General features: G+C 45.8%; 1 protein-coding gene across 1 annotated transcript in view; it reads left to right on the top strand.

The window, feature by feature from the left end:
• Positions 1-20,586, top strand: part of dusp22 (dual specificity phosphatase 22) — an 83,496-nt gene that overhangs the window by 14,624 nt on the left and 48,286 nt on the right. Inside the window, exons 3-4 of the mRNA XM_033035819.1 lie at positions 2,209-2,242; positions 8,500-8,582. Coding sequence (XP_032891710.1) covers positions 2,209-2,242; positions 8,500-8,582 — 117 coding nt within the window. The remainder of the gene's footprint in view (positions 1-2,208; positions 2,243-8,499; positions 8,583-20,586) is intronic.

The raw sequence follows: 20,586 nt of genomic DNA, 5'->3' as shown, positions 1-20,586 counted from the left end.
GTTCTTGCCTGTAAGCACTGATCCCCGGACTCACCCTCTCCTCCCCCTGCAAACTTTAGCTCTGCATAATCCCTTTTGTAAAAACTACATGATAAATGGGAGATTCTGTCCGGAAAAAATACAAAAGGAGTTTAATGCGTAAAGGATTGGTGCAGCCAAGTGTGTGCGGTTGCTGTGTACAGTATGTCAAGTTGTTCACAGTTGGCCTCACATCTGTGGAGTTTTACAAAGAGGCACAAATTTGAACAGCTGCTGACTCCAGATATGAGGGATATATTACAAATATCTCAAAACCTAGATGGGGAGTCAAGGGGGTCATTGCTGTCACTTCCCGAGTCTGCAATATGTCAGCAGTCAGACATTTACCACATTTAGGATATTTTGGGCAAAAATAGAGTAACATTTTAAATAAACCTTTTGGAGATACGGATGTGAAAGATTAAGGGTAATTTCCTCTTCACCTCCAATTACATGTTTCAACACTCCCCTTCCATCCATCTCTTCTCTATTCATGACAAGACGTATTACTCTGGAACTTGGATTGCATAGTATCTCTCTCTAGTTGCTGCGATCCAGTTTCAGCTTAAAGTAATAGAGCATGGGATGGAACAATGGTGCAGCGGTAGAGTTGCTGCCTTACAGCGCCAGGAACCCGGCTTCGATCCTGACTGCGGGCGCTGTCTGTAGGGAGTTTGTACGTTCTCCCCGTGACCACCTGGGTCTTCTCCAGGTGCCTCGGTTTCCTCCCTTATCCCAAAGACGTGCAGGTTTGTAGGTTATTTGGCTTCTGCAAATTATCCCTAGTGTGTCGGATTGAATTAGTGTACGGGTGATCATTGGTCGGTGCGGACTTGGTGGGCCGAAGGGCCTGTTTCCATGCTGTGTCTCCAAACCAAAACTAAACTAAACTACAAACTGAGCAATACAGCATGAAAACAGGCTCCATGGCCCAAATCATCCATGCTGACCACGATGCCCACCTAAGTTAATCCTATTTGCCAGTGTTTGGCTCATATCCCTCTCAAGCTATCCTATCCCGGAATGGTACCATTTGGCGCCGCCGTTTAGGCACCGCCGATTCGGCGCCGCCGATTCGGCGCCTCCGTTTCGGGGTGTTAGGGTTAGGGGGTCAGGGTCAGGGTCAGGTTCAAGGTTAGGGTTAGGGTTCTGATGAGTACAGATATTATAAACGGAGGCGCCAAAACAGCGGTGCCGAAACGGCGGCACAGGAACGGCAGCGCCGAAAAGTACCTGACCCATCCTATCCATGTACCTGTCTAATGTCTATTGAATGTTGTCAGTGTGTACCTGCCTCAACCACGTTCTCTGTTCCATTTATACACCACCCTTCATGTGAAGATGTTGCCCCCCCTTTTAAATTTCCATCTCCCTGTAAACTGATGCCCTCTAGTTTATGATTCTCTTTCCCTGGGGGTCCAATGAGTCCCCCATTTAAAAAAACATTTTTTTTTGCTGCTCCCCTCTCTTCTGATACCATCCCACCTGCTATCCCTCCCCCTTCTTTATCTGACTCAATGTTCGCACCATTTTGTCTCCATTCATCTGCAGTCTTTGTTACTATCCCCACCTATCTGCCATTGGCCCTGCCTCACGTATATCCACCTATCACTTGCCAGTTTTCACCTCACCCATTCTCCTCACCTCTCTCTACTACCCTTTTCCTCACTGCTCCCTCAGCCTGAAGGAGGGGGGTCCCAGAAGAATGCCTTCTGTCATTTCTTGCTCCACAGACCTGCTGAGTTCCTCCGGCAATTTGTTTCTGCACAGTGCTACCAGTCTGGATGTCTACAGGGGAAATACCGTAGCACAAAGCCCGGTTTCACTTTTACACAATTCCCATGCACGTGTATTGTTAGTAGAAGCTGCTTGCTGGTGTCGTCAATGGATACACTCGGCTTTGCCTTCTCAACTCCCTCTCTCCACCCGCCCGCAAATGTTTTGCTGAGGGCAAGTGCAGCTTCACCCAAGGTTACTTGACAAATGTAGACTGAGAATTGGTGGTATCGTTTGCTCTGTGTCACTCTGATATTAACCATGCAGTTCACCAAGCTTATTGTTGATGGATTTTCTTCTATTATTTAATGCAGAACGCTTGCTGACAGCTACATATACTGCTGAGCCTGAGCATGTGGATGTGGTGTTAGGATTTAGAAATAGATTCTTAACTTAATCTTTTTATTTTGCTAGATATTGGATGGCCTCTACCTGGGAAATATTAGAGGTAAGTGTGATTATTACTAGTTAAATGCAAGATAGAGTCATACAGCATGGAAACAGGCCCTTCATCCCAACTGGCTATGCTGATCAAGATGCCCCATCTACTCTAGTCCCACCTGGCCACATTTGGCCCATATATTTCGAAACTTTTCCTATCCATATCCCTTTCCTTTCCAAATGTATTTTAAAATTTTGTTGTAGTACCTGCCTCATCAGGTACTCTATATACCCCCCCCCGCCTCCCCCCACCCTCTGTGTGGAAAAAAAAATGCCTCTCTGGCTCCCATTATATCATTCCCCTCTTTCCCCCCCCAGCCCTTTAGGAGTGAGAGGAGGACAAACTTTTTCACTCAGAGAATCATGAATCTGTGGAATTCTCTGCCACAGAAGGCAGTGGAGGCCGATTCACTGGATGTATTCAAGAGAGAGTTAGATATAGCTCTTAGGGCTAACGGAATCAAGGGATATGCGGGGAAAAAAACAGGAACAGGGTACTGATTCTGGATGACTAGCCATGATCACATTGAATGGCGGGGCTGGCTCGAAGGGCTGAATGGCCTGCTCCTGCACCTACTTTCTATGTTTTTATGTTTCTCTCACCTTAAATCTATGTCCTCTGCTTCTTGATTCCTCTACTCTGGGTAAAAGGTCCTATATTCAAAACCACCATGGGTTTAAAATGCATTAACCATTTTTCTTTTTGGTGGGACCACTTTATCTCAACTCTCTTAGTCTGAGAATTACCTTCAATTGGTTCCGTGCCTATTCTTGCACTCCTACTTTGGTATTCCCTGGGGATCCCTCGTTTGTTCCTGCAACCTTGCCCATATGTTTCCCCTTGGTAATATCATGTGAAGGGTTTCGGCCCGAAGCGTTGCCTATTTCCTTCGCTCCATAGATGCTGCTGCACCCGCTGAGTTTCTCCAGCTTTTTGTGTACCTGCAACAGTTTAAACTTGCTGCTGAACCTCATTCATTCCATCTCTCTTGACTCTTCTACTGGGTCGTTGGCGTGCTTGTCTGATAACCAGTACTGAGTGAGAAGGACCATCTAAATAAACTGCAGGAAAATAGTCCCTGGCACAAACTAAATTCCTCATCCACTGATTCCATCCCCTATCCACTGATTCTATCTCCATGGCAACTGAGGCTGAACCTCAGGAAGACATCTTGACGATGCTAGCACTGGAATATTTGGTGGTTCTGGTGGATTTTTGAGTGTATTTTTTTGCAATTAAAAGCTTAGGGAAGCTGCAGTTTGATTGCTGCCACTGTCAAAGGAACTGTCAAAGTGACTCGTGGAGTAACGCAAGCACTCATGGGAGTTACAGAGAGCTGGGAGAGATTCTCAACATTCAGCACAGATAGTTTGGTTTAGTCATACAGCGTGGAAACAGGCCCTTCAGCCCATCGAGTCCGCGGCCGACCAGCAATCACCTTGTACTTTAGCACTATCCGACGCACTAGGGGAAATTTACTATTTTACCGAAGCCAATTAACCTACAAACCTGCACGTCTTTGGAGTGTGGGAAGAAACCGGAGCCCCTGGAGAAAATCCATGCCGTCACAGGGAGAATGTACCAACTTTGTACACACAGCACTCATAGTCAGGGTCAAACACGGATCTCTGGCTCTGTAAGAAGAGAGTTTTATAGTCATGTCATTGCAACTTAAATACACTACAGGGTTAGGTGGTAGAAACAGATCTAATAATGGAGGAAGGAGGAGAAGGTGAAGATGAGGGAATGGGGGCCTAGAAAATGGAAGCCCTGGAGTAGATAATGGAGGAACAACATTTATAAGGCTATCTGACACAAGAGTAGTCTGGGATCATTTGGATAACTCTTTTGAAGGGCTGGACAGGAACTGAATGGTTCTGTTGTAACTTGTTCTGTGGTTCCAGGAGATTATGTTTGAAGAAGAGTTCCGGCCCAAAACTTTACCTAACCATGTTCTCTAGGGATGCTGTCTGAGTTACTCCAGCTGAGTTCCCCAGCACTTTGTGTCTGTCTTTGATTAGATTAGATTAGATTAGATATAATTTATTGCCACACAGCCAGGCTGGTGGAAATTTGGGTTGTCTGCAGCGATACAATAATAAAGAACACACAACCACAATAAAACTGTAACACAAACATCCACCACAGCATTCATCACTGTGGTGGAAGGCACAACATTTGGCCAGTCCTCCTCCATTTCCCCCCCGTGGTCAGGACCAGAGTCCAGAGTCAGTCCAGGATCGGCTCTTCCTCACCGGAGACCGCGGCTTTAAGTTGTTGTAGGCCGCAGGCCGGCGGTCAAGATTTAAAGTCCCCGCCGCAGCCAGAAGCACCGTAGACTGCAGGCCGGCGGTCGATGCTCCCCTCCAGGGGTGATGGTAAGTCCATGCCGGACCCGCGGTAGAAGTCGGCCGCGGGCCGGCAGTGATGGCTTCTTCTTCCCCCGGGTCCCCAACGTGAGATCCCGGGCTGTAGACGCCGCACCAGCTGGAGCTCTGGAGACCGCAGCTTCAGGCTGCGACTTCAGGCTGCCGGCTGCCCCGGGCCAGCGAAACGGAGCGCTCCCTTCCAGCGAGGGCTCACCCGCTCCACGCCGAGAGTCCACGCTGCGCCCGCCGCTGAAGCCCCGGGCGCGTCTCCGGGAAAGGCCGCGTCGATCCTTGATGTTAGGCCACGGGGGAGGCGACCTGGAAAAACTCGCCTCTCCGTGGAGGAGGCGACCGAAGCGGTTTCCCCCTCACCACCCCCACATAAAACACACAAAGAAACATTAAATACAGACTTTAAAACATACTAAAAAAATAAAAAAAGGTTGAAAAACTGACGAGCTGCATGACATGGCTGCTGCCAGAGCAGCGCCCCCTTTGTATATGATTGATTATGTGCAGTGTTACAGTGAGAGGGACAAACTGCACACCAGTTACCTCTACCCAGCACCCGAACCAGAGGGACATAGGTTTAAGGTGAGAGGGGAAAGATTTAATCTGAACCTGAGGAGCAACTTTCTTTACACAAAGGGTGGTAGGTATATGGAATGAGCTGCCAAAGGAGGTATTTGAGGAGGTACTATCACAACGTTTTCAAAACATATGGACAGGTACATGGATAGGATAGGTTTAAAAGGATATGAGGCAAACACTAGCAGGCGGGACTTGTGTAGATGCGGCATGTTGGTCGGTTGGGCCGAATGGCCTGTTTCCATGCTTGTATGACACACAAGATGTGGCTGATGGAACAATCTCCAACTCCCTGGCTGTTGAGATGGTGGGCTCCTCAAACTAAGGTTCACTAAACACTTGCTGAAACAAAGAATTGCAAATGCTGGTTTATACCAAGGATAGACACAGATGCAGGAGTAATTCAACGGGTAAGGCAGCATCTATGGGGGAAAAAAGATGGGTGATGTATCGGGTCGGCACCCTTCTTCAGACCTTTCTTCAGAACCTTCTTCAGAAGGGTCAAATCCAGGACTCTGGTGCTGTGAGGCAGCAGCTTCAGCAGCTGCGTCACAATGTCACCCAGAATAAAAAAAGGAGTTACAAAAAGATATGGAACCCACCCTTTTTCTCCAGAGATGATGCCAGACCCGCTGAGTTACTCCAGCACTTTGTGTCTATCTTCACGAAACAATTAATCTCCCTGTTTGAAATGTTACTTAAATATCTGGTTATAACAAACACGTTATCACCACATTAATATGGATGCGTGAATATGAAATATGCCTCGATGTCCTTGCTCGCTGAATGCACTGCCTTTAAGAAAAGATATTGGTGTATACACAGCAGCAAAAGCCATTTCCTTGGCTATATTTCACTGCTTGAAAGCTTGCCATGGATATCGCAAGGTTTTCAATATTTCCTGTGTGTATTTTTAGTGTTACTGTGAAACTGTCAACATTAAACGACAGGATGTTAATCAGTGCTCAGACTTTATGTTAACAATACCTAACGTTCCCTTTGCTGTCCCCACCATAATCCATGCAGAGCAACTACAGTGGGCTTTCACACTCTGTGTACGGTTTGACATTCAACGGGATTACGACTGAATTTTATCTCAGCTCCTTGTCCTCCCTGGGTTCCGTATCTTTTTATAACTTGTTTAAATAAAAAACCCTGGGCGGCATTACACTGGTGGAGCTGCTGCCTCACAACGCCAGAGATCTGGGTTTGATCCTGGGCTTGGGTGCTTTCTGTGCGGAGTTTGCATGTTCTCCTTGCGACTACGTGGGTTTCCTCTGGGTGCTCCGGTTTCCTCCCACATCCCAAAGACGTGTGGAATTGTAAGTTAATTGGGCTCTGTAAATCGCCTCTAATATGTAGAGAGTGGAATAACATAGAACTTGTGTGAACAGGTGAATGATGGTTGATGTGAACTCAGTGGACCGAAGGACCTATTTCCATGTTGTATTTCTAAACCAATCTAAACAAATCTAAAATACATAGAAAAAGTCTCATTCTTTTGAATTTTCCATTCATCAGTCTTTAACCTTTATTTGACTCCATCTCAGAATGTGTTGGCTCCAAGTTTAAAATTATTCCCACCTGTCTGGACATCTCCATCAGAGGAAATAGTTTCCATTTTACCGAATTTAATTCTCTTACACATCTCAATTTAATCCTCTCTGTCTCTCGAACTATCAAAATAACACATCCTGACGTGCATTTTCCGATATGTTTTTGATTCATTGCATGCCTAAAAAGGAATGTCAGACTCGGGCAGGCAGGGCTTGGGTTTTTTGGTTAGATAGATTCCTGCACTAACTTTGGGAGATATAGCAACACTCGTGATTTTGGGCAACACAGTTGCTGCCTTATCCTGACCACGGGTACCGTCAGTATTATACGTTCTCCCTGTGACCATATAGGTTTTCTCTGGGTGCTATGGTTTCCTCCCACACTCCAAAGATGTACAGGTTTGTAGGTTAATTAGCTTTGGTAGGTTGTAAAATTGTCACTATTGGGTAGGATACTGCTAGAGTACGGAGATCGCTGGTTGGCGCAGACTTGGTGGGCCGAAGGGACTGTTTCCGCGCTCTATCTCTGTATCTCTACCTCACCGAGCCTGACAAGACACAGTGGCTTCAGGGGAGGAGCACGGGCAAATGCGAGGAGAGAGAATCATTCATTTTGAATCTGTTTCTGTAAAGAAAGACAGAGGCAGGGAATATTTAAGAGAGGAAGTTAAAGGTCATGTGTGGATAAATGCCAGCACTGTTCTGATAACTTCTGGCTGTTAACATTGAGACACATTCCTCGAACAGAACAAAGCACAGGCCTGTAAACATTCAGTTCAGAGTCTTGATTGGAAGAGGCAGCAATGATGCATTCTTTGCAGTCATTCCAGGGAATGAGATCTATTTTTGGAGCTGTTTAATTTTCTGCACAAGTGCAGAGAGACAGGAAGGCATGATTGCAACCCATTGTTCTTTGCTACTGATTAGGCGGGATGTTTCATCAGGATGATTCTGACAGCAAACTCCACCCAAAACAATGCCCTACATCCCCGTTCCAAAGCATATTGATCTGCAGTGTATTTTCACCAATTTCTGCCCCTTTGTCGGGGTTTCCAGAGCCAGAGTTGTATTTCTGTTGTTGTGTAGGTACGAGGAACTAAAGACTCTGGCTTACAAATAAATGCTTGCGTCACTCAGCGGGTCAGGCAGCATGTCTGGAGATCAGGGAAATACGATGCTGCAGATTGTGACTTATCTTCAGACTGGTCCCGACCCGAAACGATACCTATCCATGTTCTCCTGTGATGCTGCCTAACCGTTGAGTTACTCCGGAGTCTTTTCTTTGTTATCACACTTTGAGCTTGGCGATCATATTTACTGTGCCCTGCTTGAAAAATAAGCAATTTTGGAAAAAAATAGTATTGACAATCCCCATGTCAAGTGCAACTGCATGTGCTAATGTAAACTAACTGAGGGAATGATGTTAAACAATCCCAGTTGTATGGGAGATAGACACAAAATGCTGGAGTAACTCAGCGGGACAGGACAGACAGGCAGACTGAAGAAGGGGTCTCAACCCGAAACGTCACCCATTCCTTCTATCCGGAGATGCTGCCTGACCCGCTGACTTGCTCCAGCATTTTGTGTCTTATCTTCGGTGAAAACCAGCATCTGCAGTTCCTTCCTACACTAGTTGTATAGAAGTTGATTACATCATTGTAGCTCATGCTGTTCATTGCACAGTATTGTATTTGCACAAGCACTTTGCCACTATACAAATAGACTGTGTATTACCTCTCCTTGCCTGTAGACTCCCAGGATAAAGACACTCTGGTCAAGAATGGAATCACGCACATCCTGTCTATTTGCAACAATGCCAAACCTGTGCTTGAGGTAAGCCATACCAATCAGCAAATAACGACCACAATTTATGAGGTGATTTTCAGATGTTGGTTGGAAGGGGTTGCCACAATCCAGGGATCTTTGTTGGATGCCAATGTCACACAGTGAGGACCAATTGCATCTGTGACTGGCTCCTGCATTCAAATCTCAATCCAGAATGTAAAGCTTTAAGGTAGTTTCTTGTCCCGTGTACCGAGATACAGGGAAAAGCTTTTATTGCGTGCTAACCTGCCAGTGGAAAAACTATGCATGATTACAATCAAGTCATCCACAGTGTACATATACATGATGAAGAGAATAATGTTTAGTGCAAGATTATGTCCGGTAAAGTCCGATTAAAGATAGTCCAAGGGTCTTCAATGAGGTGGATAGTAGCTCACAACTGCTCTCTAATTGTTGTTAGGATTGTTCAGTTCCCTGATGACAGATGGGAAGAAACTGCCTGTGAATCTGGAGTTTTGCATTTTCACGCTTCTATACCTCTTGCCTGATGGGAGAGGCGGGATAAGAGGGAGTGACCGGGAGTGACCGGTCTCCTTAATTACGCTGCTGGCCTTGCTGAGGCAGCGTGAAGTGTGAATGAAGTAAATGGATGGGAGACTGGCTTGTGTGATGGTCTCGCCTGCATCCATAATTCTCTACAATTTTTAGACAGTTTTTTTTTAGCATAAGATTATAAGACTACAGTAGGAGCAAAATTGTGTTTTCTGCTCCACCATTTGATCATGGCTGATCTATTTGTTCCCTCTCAAACCCATTCTCCTGCCTTCTCCCCGTAACCTTTGACACCCTTACTAATCACGAACCTAATGATCACTGCTTTAGAATATCCAACGACTAGGCTTCCACAACCATCTGTGGCGATGAATTCCACAGAAGCACATCCCTCTGGCTAAATAAATTCCTCCTCCACTCCATTCTAAAGGTACGTCCTTTTACTCTGAGGCTGTGTCCTCTGGTCCCAGACTCCCCCACTAGAAACATCCTTTCCACATCCACTCTATCCAGGCCTTTCATTATTTGGTAGATTCCCCCCTCATACTCCTAAACTCCAGTAAGTGCAGGCCCAGAGCCATCAAACGCTCCTCATACGTTAACCCGATCATCGCCAGGATAATTCTCGTAAGCCTCCTCTGGACCAGCATATCGTTCCTCTGATATGGGGGCCCAGAAAGTGTAGTACTGATGGCGAGCTTGATGGGATGTCCAAATGTCTTCTCAACTGGAAGCGAGCGATTCCATGGCACTACCTCAAGGAAAATTCAAGGGAATCTTCCCCACAGCCCAGCCCAATGTTCACGGCAGGATCAGCATCAGCAGTACAGATGAACTTACAATGGTCACATTACAAATGACCTGCTGTATTGCTTTAGTCTCAGGCGTGATTACATGTTGGTCATCCTGAGGTTGTGAAATGTCCAATGGAAATCAAACGGCTTGCTTACTATCCACAGCTTTTATTATTACATGGCCATCGCACCAAGTTTTTAGTTTCGTTCAGAGAACAGGCCCTTTCACCCAATGAGTTCACACTGACTAGATCACCCGTTCACACTAGTTCAATGTTATCACATTCACTCCCTACACACTAGAGGATAATTTACAGAGGGCCTATTAACCTACAAACCCACACGTCTTTAGGACGTGCACCAAATCTGGTGCATGCTGCATCTCTAAACTAAAACCTGGAGGAAACCCATGTGGTCACACTTAGAATGTGCAAACTCCACACAGAAAGCGCCTGAGGTCAGGTTCCGTTTCTTTCCTCACTGGTGCCTTCATTAGCTGGGGTTTTTAATACATGAGAAGGGAGGTCATATAAAGCATTGGTCAGACTTTAGCTGGAGTACCGCGTGCTGCCTCCTGCTTCCTTGGCTCTGGCTGGCTTCCAGTCTGCCCATTCTCTCCATGTGAACCTCAGTCAGCCCCACTGTCCCTCGAGTGGCCAACGGCTAATGCATCCCAGACTAACTCATTGCAGCTGAATCATCTCATCCCAGCCTGTGTCTCTTCTCCACTCACTGGACAATCTCACGGAGCTACTGGTCCGTCTCGCAGTGGCAGTGAATTGGTGGAGAGATTTGAGGGGAGCTGAAGGTGGATGAGCATTAAAAGTTAGGAGGGGTGGAGAATATAGGATTGAGTGTGCGTTGGAGCGCAGAGCAGCCGTAATTTAGAACGCATACGGCATGGTTGCTTTCATGGTTACCTTTTATTCATAATTTAAGTTTAGGGATACAGCATGGAAACAGGCCCTTCGGCCCATCAGGTCCGTATCGACCAGCAATCACCCATTCACACTAGTTCTATGTTATCCTGTTTCTCATCTTACACTCTAGGGACAATTTACAGCAGCCAATTAACCTACAAACCTGTATGCCTTTGTCATGTGGGAGGAAACCAAAGCACCTGGAGAAAACCGGGTCACAGGGAGTCACAGGGAGAACGTATAAACTCCATGCAGACAGGGCCAGGATCGAGCCAGGGCTCTGGAAATGTAAACCAGCAACCCTACCGCTGCGCCACTGTACCGCCCTACTGTTCAAAAACAACTCTTATAATAAATTGGTACCAACTGTTAACATCAGAATTTCTAGAATAGAGTAGTTTTTTATTTTAAAACTAGAGAATAATTTTCAATTTGAAAACTAGCGAATAGTTTTCAAATTAAAAACTGATTTAAAGCTTGGGGAAAATGTCTCAATGTAAACGATCTCCTATTGATTCACCTGGAGTCAGAGTTGACCATCAAGTACCCATTTTCACATGAACATTGCCCCATCCAGGATGGCACAGCAGTAGAGTTGCTGTCTTACAGTGCTTGCAGCGCTGGAGATGCGGGTTCGATCCCGACTACGGGTGCTGTCTACGTTCTCCCCGTGACCGTGTGGGTTTTCTCCGAGATCTTCGGTTTCCTCCCACATTCCAAAGGCGTACAGGTATGTAGGTAAATTGGCTTGGTAAATGTGAAAATTGTGTGTAGGATAGTGTTAATATGTGGGGATCGCTGGTCGGCATGGTCCTGGTGGACTGAAGGGCCTGTTTCCGCACTGTTTCTCTAAACTAAACCAAACTCATTTTATGCTGCCAAGAACCTTCTCAGATTCTACCACTACACATGACAGACATTTACATTGTCCGTTTAACAAGCACAGTCTTGGGATGTAGGAAGAAGCCAGAGAACCCATTGGAAACCTCACACGATCACAGGGAGAACGTGCAAACTCCACACACAGCACCCGAGATCAGGCCAAAACCAGGACCTCTGCTGTGAGGTAGTGGCTACGTGACTTAAATTTCACGTTTATTTCACCTCTATCACAGTTTACACTTTAGACTTTCGAGATACAGTGCAGATACAGGCCCTTCGGCCCACCTAAGTCCACGCTGACCAGCGATCACCCTGTACACTAGTACTATTCCATACACCAGGAACAATTCACAATTTTTTTTTTAACCAAAACCAATTAACCTACAAATCTGTACGTCTTTGGAGTGTGGGATCAAATCGGAGAAAACCCGCGTGGCCACGGGGAGAACGTAGAAACTCTGTACAGACATCACCCATAATCACGATCGAACCCGGGTCTCTGGCACTGTAAGGCAGCAACTCTACTGCTGCACCACCATGCCGCCCATTGCCACACTCCTTTGATTTTTCCCCCCCATTGTTTCAGGCTAGGCCAATAAATAAATATCTAAGATCTCTCTGCAAGCACAAATTTTGGCCCTAATAACTGAATGAAGTCGAACTCTGCTATATGTACCATTGCTTTGCATAATACAGCTCTTTACAGTACGCTGCTCTGTAAGTTATAGGTTACTGTGCCAGTGTGGAATTACTAGTGACGTATGGCAGGCCGCCTGTAAGTCCCTGTGGTGTTGGGTTTCGAGAGCCCTGCCCATTCCATGCGAACATGCAGCTGCTTTGAATCAAGCGGGTGACACGAATGGTGCAAATTAATTTCTGCAATGTTTGATTGGAGCAAACTCTCTCACTTCCTGAAGTTGGCCACAAGCACAACCAGAAGCAAATTAATTTGAATCAGGCTCATGTAAACAGTTTAATTAGGATGCTGTCTACTCAATTTTCCTGTGCTGTCTGACAAACCAGAGGGCAGGCCAGCTGGGTGGTCTGACTTTGCTTAAATAACACCACTCTTAGTGGCGGCAGGCATCTGAAATGAGTTTTTGGTTTAGTTTGGAGATACAGCACGGAAACAGACCCTTCGGCCCACTGAGTCCGCGCCGACCAGCGATCCCCGCACACTAACACTATCCTACACACATTAGGAGCAATTTACAGTTTTACCGAAGCCAATTAACATACAATCCTGTGCATCTTTGGAGTGTGGGAGGAAACCGGAGCACCCGGAAAATACCCACGCAGGTCACGGGGAGAATGTACAAACTCCGTACAGACAGCACCCTTAGTCGGGATTGAACCTGTGTCTCTGATGCTGTAAGGCAGCAACTCCACTGCTGCGCCACCATTTAGATGAATGTTTCTGACTTGGGTTAGATTGAGCAACGTTTCGAGGAAAAGCTGTAATACCTTTAAATGGAAACAGATAGAGAATCAACAGAGGCTTTGTCAGGGTCATGTTTTGTTGTGCAACATTTTTACCCTCTCTTCTCCTTCTCTCTGTTGCCATTCATTGCTCTCGAACCCTCTCCATCTCTCCTTGTCCCTCTGTATCACTCCTCTCTCACACTTCCTCTCTGTTCTCTCTCCTGTTGCAACCCTCATTTCTGTGTTCTACCCACTCTCCTCTCTGCTGCCTCATTGCCTCTCCACCCCCATCTCTTTCTTTGCCCTTCCCATTTCAACCCATCTTCATATTTCCCCTCTCTCTGCCACTCTCCAATTGTACCACAATATCCCCCCTATCTCCCCAACTTCTCTTTGCTAAAACGCACCCTTTCCCCACTTGTCGTTTTCTCTTTATCCAACCCACTTCACTCCTCTCAACCCCCTCTCTCTCACTCATGCCCTCTCTCCTGAGGACTGCGGGGAGCTGGCATGGATCTGATGGGCCAAATGGCCTACTACTGTTTCAAAACTAATTCTTGTGCTCTTTCTTTCCCCTCTCTCTCTCTCGCTCCCTCCCTTTCTCACCTGCTCTCCGTGTCTTCCTGCTGCACCCTCTCCCTTTCTTTCCAAATCCTTGTTTTTTATTGCTCATCCCTCCCCCCTCATTCTCTCCTCCCCCCTCCTAATTCACTTCTCGTTTACCCCCTCGCTCACTCTCTCTCCACTCGTACTCATTCCTCTTGTATCTCCGCCTCTTCCACTATCCCTCTTGTGTTTTCCCCGCTCTGCCCTGTCCAAACTTTGTCCCCTGGATTCCCTCCCCTCCTATGTACCTCACCCCTTCTCCACCCTCTCCTCCTTCCTGCCTCTCCCCCTCTTTCCTCTCCTCACTCTTTCCTCTCGCCCACTCTCCATCTCCTGCTCTCCTCATGCACCTCTCCCCATTGCTTTTTGCTCACCCCCACCCCTTTCTCCCTCTCTTCCCCTCTCCTCCTCTCTCATTCACTCTGCCTTTAGTTATTTTCCTCTGCTCTCTTCACCTCTCTCTCTCATCAATTTCTTTGTTCTCCTCTCTCTCTCCTCGCTTCTTCCACCTTTTTTTGTTCTCTTCACTTTCCCCACTCGTCCCCTCTCCTCTTTCCCTTCCACATTCTCCTATTCTACATTGTTTATGCTCCAACTAAGCACTCACTTTGTCTTGGATTTAATTTTGACCAGAGGAACTCATTGTTATTGATTGAAAGTTGCCATTTGTACGTGGAAATGAGGTATCTGGAGGTACCCACTCGTTAAAGTAGCATAAATTTAAATGTGAACATTTGGCCTTTTTGTGTTATGAACAAAATGGTCCAAGTTTCTGCTTTTGATAGATGTAAGAACAGAACAGACAAGGGAACAGGAGCAGTGCTTTCTTTGTGTATGGCTTACTGGCACGCCAAAAAGTTTAAAAAAAAAGATTTTCAATTAAAAATGTTTTTTTTCAGTATCACAAACAGATTACTGAAGTTAAAAAAAGAATAGTTATTAATTAAATTAGGCGGTCAGGCCTTTAAGCAACATGCAAGACCGTCATAGATGCCAACAGTAAGTAACGATATATGTATTGACAATATTTTGTCGATAACAAGTGCTGAGCAGAAATAAGCTACTCACATCCCCCAAGCCTGTCCTGCCACTCAATATAAACATGGCTGACATGCCTTCTGCCTTAAGTTTAGTTTAGCGATACGGCATGGAAACGGGTCTTTCAGCCGACTGAGTCCACGCCGACCAGCGATCACCCGTACACTGGTTCTATCCTACGCACAAGGGACAATTTGCAGAAGCCAATGAACCTAGAAACCAGCTGCCTTTGGGATGTTGGTGGAAACTGGAGCACCCAAAGATAATCCATGTGGTCACAGGGAGAACGTGCAAACTCCGTACAGTCAGGATCGAACGCGGATCACTGGCGCTATAAGGCAGCAACTCTACTACTGTGCCACCATACCATCCGTCCTTCACCCCAGTACCATTTCCTCAAAACCTTAAATTCCCTGATCTTTGAAAACATTTATCTACCTTCTCAATATATCTACCTTCTCAATATCTACATTCTCAATATATCATCCTGGGTAGATCCCCTGATCAGTCTCTCTTGAAAACATTACCTCCAGTAATGCCAAGGGTGGACGAAACCAGTCTCTCAGGAGCCACATGCACAGACTAATGGTCAGTGCAAGAGATTGAGGCAGAACCTTTCTTACTTCAAAACAGCGTCCTTGTATTACTGGGTCCACCAACTCCTCAAAGGGGTTATTAATGTCGATTAATTTCTTTTTTTTTTTAAATGGTTTGCTAGTGTTGGCAAAATGTTGCTTTATTTTTAAATTGGAAACTTGCCTCAACATGAAATGCCTTCAAATGGAAAGTTGGTTTGATTTAAAAAATATACTGAATCTGTGGAGTGTTTTGTGATACCGCAGAAAAACTGAAATAAAGACATATGTGTGGGCACAGGAGGGAGAAAGAAATTGATTATAGATGTGCTGAAGTGCAGATGATTAATGTTCTGGGTTCGGGGTTGGGTAATGGTGAGGTGGTAAGGTGATATGTCAGGGTATTCATAAATGGAATTGAAGTTACGTTGCTATGTCGACATTTATGGGAAGGGGTAGATGTGTTTGAATCTTAGGTTTAGGCTGACTGCGGTTTTCCCTTTTCAGTAGCGCATTGTGAAGGAGTTAAATGAGCCGCATTTATAATTGAAAATTGGGGAAATTCTATCAACTATATTGACTGCAGGTTTTGTTTGCAAATTAACGTTAATATCCAACCTAAACCAGTTTCACCACACTAAGGAATTCTGCCATTGACAATAACTGACTTCTGTCAAAATCCGCCGTCAATTTGCAACGTGGTGCAATGGTAGAGTTGCTGCCTTACAGCACCAGAGACCCAGGTTTGATCCTTAGTCCAGGTGCTGTCTGGATGTAGTTTGTACCTTCTTCCTGTGACCATGTGGGTTTTCTCCGGGTGCTCCGGTTTCCTCCCACATTCCAAAGACATGCAGGTTTGTAGGTTATTTGGCTTTATAAATTGTCCCTAGCGTGTAGGATAGAACTAGTGAATGGGTGATCGCTGAAGAGCCTGTTTCCACGCTATATCTCTAAACTAAACAAAGCAATCTAGAATTAGCCTATAACGTGATACCCCTTCCCCTCCCCACCGCTTTCTGCTTTGTAAGAGAACCACTCCCTCTGTGACTCTCGTTTATTCATTCCTCGCTAAACATCCCTCGCCATCCTCTGGCACTTTCCCCAGCAACTGCGGGAGATGCAACACTTGACTCCTACACATCCTCCCGCACTATGGTTGGGAGACCTAAACGGACCTTCCCGGTGAGACAGCAATCCACCTGCATCTCCTCCACCCTCCTCTATTGCATTTGACATTCTCGATGTGGCCTCTGCTATATCGGTTATCATGGATAGCATGCAACAAAAGAGCTTTTCACTGTACACATGACAATAAACCAAACTAAACTGAACATCTGCTTGGTGCTTTTGGACTGTTATCAAAGGCATCCTTGATAATTGCAGCATTCCCTTAGTGAAGTCAGTGTCCAGAGAGCTGTCGCGAAATTCCTGCTCCCACCACTTTAAGCTTATATATATATTTCCTTGGGCTTTAGGTATGTTGGCAATTATGTGGAGAAATATTGATAATCCGTCACAGAATAGTCAATTGTTGGTGGAACAATAGTCAAGTCTGGTCTGTTAGAAATTACAAGAAGCAACCTCCATCAGGACTCAACAAGTCCGTTTTTTACGTTTCGTAAAAATTCTCTGCATAGAAGTAATGCATAGTTTCTGTGCAAGGGTCCCGACCCGAAACGTCATGTGCTCCAGAGATGCTGCCTGACCCGCTGAGTTACTCAAGTATGTGTAGGAAGGAACTGCAGATGCTGGTTTAAACCAAAGATAGACACAGAAAGCTGGAGTAACTCAGTGGGTCAGACAGAATCCTAGGGAACATGGATATGTGACGTTTCGGGATAGGACTTCTTCAGACTGAAGAAGGGTCTCAACCCGAAACTTCGCCTATTCCTTTTTTCCAAAGATGCTGTCTGATCCACTGAGTTACTCCAGCTTTTTGTGTCTGTCTTCGAGTTACTCAAGTGCTTTGTCTTTTAAAATAAACTAAATGTCTCCAGGCTTGGCCAATAAATTCCTGCATTTAAACAGCAGATGGCAGTGGTTAGCCACATATGCATTCACCTCGGTTCTTTCCAGTTAGCAGATCGATCTGATTCTTCTAAGATGTAACATGCATAATGACAGTGTAAGCTCTCTAATTACAAGCATTCTCCCCGCAGATTAAGGCTCTGCATGATCAGGAAAATTGGCTTTGCTTCTGGTACGACTCAAATTGCAATATTGTCCAGATAATTATCTGGTAACCTAACGTGTGAGAGGTAATTTGTTCAAACAGGTAGTTTTTTTACAAGGTGGCTTAAAGAGATGGGGGACTTTGGAGGAAATGAGTGAATTCTAGAGATCACGGTTTTGTCAGCTCAGTGGTCAGTTAACTGGGAAAGGGAGCAGTAACGTTTCAGTAACAGAGGAGGTGGGGAAGGGATGAGTAGATCCAAAGGAATATCTTCGTTATTCGAGACCAGATGAGTTAATATGTAGGAAGGAACTGCAGATGCTGATTTACACCGAAGATAGATACAAAATGCTGGAGTAACACAGAGTGTCAGGCGGCATCTCGGAAGATGGTGTCGACCCGAAACGTCACCTATTCCTTTTCTGCCTGACCCGCTGAGTTACTCCAGCATTTTGTGTCCATCTTAGATGAGTGGGTCTTATCTTAGATGTGTCTATCTTAGATGTGGCAGTTAAAATTAGATTATGTTTCTTTGCCTGTGTAATGTCTTTAGTTTAAAAATCCATGGAAACAAGCCCTCCGGCACACCAAGTTCATACAGCCCATCTAGTTCACACTAGCTTTATGTTATCCCACTTTTGCCTCCACTAGGGGCAATTCACAGTGGCCAATTAACCTACAACATGCACTTCTTTGGGATGTGGGAAGAAACCTGCACAGTCATAAGGAGAATGTGCAAACTCCACACAGACAGCACCCAGGGTCAGGGTTGAACCAGGGTCTCTGGCAGCAGCTGTGGAGGCAGCAGTTGTGGAGGCAGCAGCTCTATCTCTATACCATGGTATCACCTACCCATTAACAGTGTAACTTGCAGGAGACTAGACAGGTCACGGTAGTTTGTGTCTGTTGCCTTTTTATCTCTTTCAGCTGTGGGTCTGAGAGATGCTGACGGGAAAAAAATGCAGTGGTTCTTGCAGATGGTGCATTGTGCAGGCATGGGATGGTGTGGGTGGAGGGAGGCAATGTTTAGAGTGGAACCAGGTGAGTTAGCTGGACCATATGATTGCTTTTCCTGCACCTGCCCTCTTTGGATCAATACTGATGTCAGCGCAACAATCAGGATTTTGCTGCATTCAAACAGTGTACGTGACTTAAACTTGAAAGGGAAGTGTAAATAAATATTCAAAAACTTCTGGGTAAGCCTCCACAGAGGCTGAAGTGCCCCACGGTACCAAAGTCTGGCTCATTCATGTTGACCCCACAGTAATCAACTGCAGTACCATCTCTTTGTTGTAGGGGTCAGTGTGGTCACATTTAGTTTTGTCTAGTTAATGTCGCGTGTACCGAGGTACAATGAAAAGCTTTTGTTGCGTGTTACACTATGCATGGGTTTCTGGAGAACACTGATGAACCACAACCTGCTGAGTTACACCAGCACTTTGTGTACTTTTGCAGCTGTCTTGTTTTGAAAGGCCTGGAGAGGATGTTTCCACTAGTGGGAGAGTCTAGGACAAGAGGCCATAGCCTGAGAATAAAAAGGATGTACCTTTAGAGAGGAGATGAGGGGGAATTTCTTTAATCAGTGTGTAGTGACTCCGTGGAATTGATTGCCACAGACCGAAGCGAAATCAATGGATATTTTGAAGGTGGAGATTGACAGATTCTTGATTATAAAGGGTGTCAGGGTTTATGGGGGAGAAGGCAGGAGAATGAGTTTGAGAGGGAAAGATAGATCAGGCATGATTGAATGGTGAAGCAGACTTGATGGGCCGAATGGCCTAATGCTGCTCCGACACTTATGAATTGGAGTCAGTGTTGCCCTGATTATGCCCTGGTGCCAATGAAGTCAGCTGCAGGCGAAGGAATGCATGGGTGGTGGAGAGAGCAGTGACATTGATGCTAAATGAGGCAGAACATATCCTGCGTCTTAAACAGAATGACTGAGGCGAGGGATCGGGATGTGTACAAACGCTGTTTGGATCCTGCTGCGTCTGATGTTCCACCGCATCAACACACAGTGGACGCTGTAAGCCGGCACTCCCACTTGTCTGAACTCCTTGCGATGCCCCGTTCAGGCAGTTTTGAAAATTCCCAATCTTCCCATGCAGGGGATATGATCTATCTTTTCCAACTGGGGTCCCTTTCTCTGGTTAGGAGCGAGTAGTTTTTCCCTTTTTGATGCTCAATCTTTACATAGGATCCCCTTTCTGCAGCCACGTCCCTGGATTGACCCATTACAGAAGTGAATTCCTTTACCAGTCTGTGGCCCTGCCTGAATCGTATACACAATCACTCGGCTGGATAGTCCAATTGAACATTTTTCTTTAGTTTGGAAGCTGTCACTTGCACACCTGGATTGTATTTCCTCACGATAGAAACAGATTGCTGGAGTAACTCAGCAGTTCAGGCAGCATCTCTAGAGAAAAGGAATAGGTGACGTTTCGTGTCGATACCCTTCTTCAGGCTGGGAGTCTGTTGTATTTCCTCAAGTCAGATTAGATCAGGAAACGGCTTGTGACTTAGCTTTTCCAGAAGTATTTAAAAAAAATAAAACACAGTCCACTGTTTACTCCCTCTCCATCCAGAAACAACTCCCCACTCCCCCATCTTCTCCTAAGGGTGTTTGTCATTTGGCAGGTGCTGCCGCACTAGTGGGAGCTGCTCCAAGCTTTTTATGCAGACACATGAAACAGCAGAGGCTGGAAACACAAAGCGATGGAGGGTGTCGGGCAGCATCTGCAGGGACAATGGACAGACGATGTTTCGGGTCGGGATACTTCCTCAGACAGATTGGAGTAGGGGGGAGAAAACTGGAAAAGAGAGGTGGAGGGCGGGACAAGGCCTGGGTCTGGGTCAGAACTTGATTGATCAACACCAGAGCAGCAAGAAGCACAGAAGGGGAGCAGTGAGAAAGGGTCTTGCAGAGCTCCTGTCAGAGAGAGTCATAGAGTCATACAGCATGCCGATCGGCCCAACTTGCCCACATCGACCAATATGCCTCATCTACACCAGTCCCACCTGCCTGGTTTGGGACATACCCCTTTAAACCTGCCCTATACCTACCTGTACCTGTCTAAATTTTTCTTAAAC

Source organism: Amblyraja radiata, chromosome 17, assembly GCF_010909765.2.
Source record: "Amblyraja radiata isolate CabotCenter1 chromosome 17, sAmbRad1.1.pri, whole genome shotgun sequence".
NCBI classification, from domain to species: domain Eukaryota; kingdom Metazoa; phylum Chordata; class Chondrichthyes; order Rajiformes; family Rajidae; genus Amblyraja; species Amblyraja radiata.
This window is presented reverse-complemented; position numbering and strand designations above follow the sequence as displayed.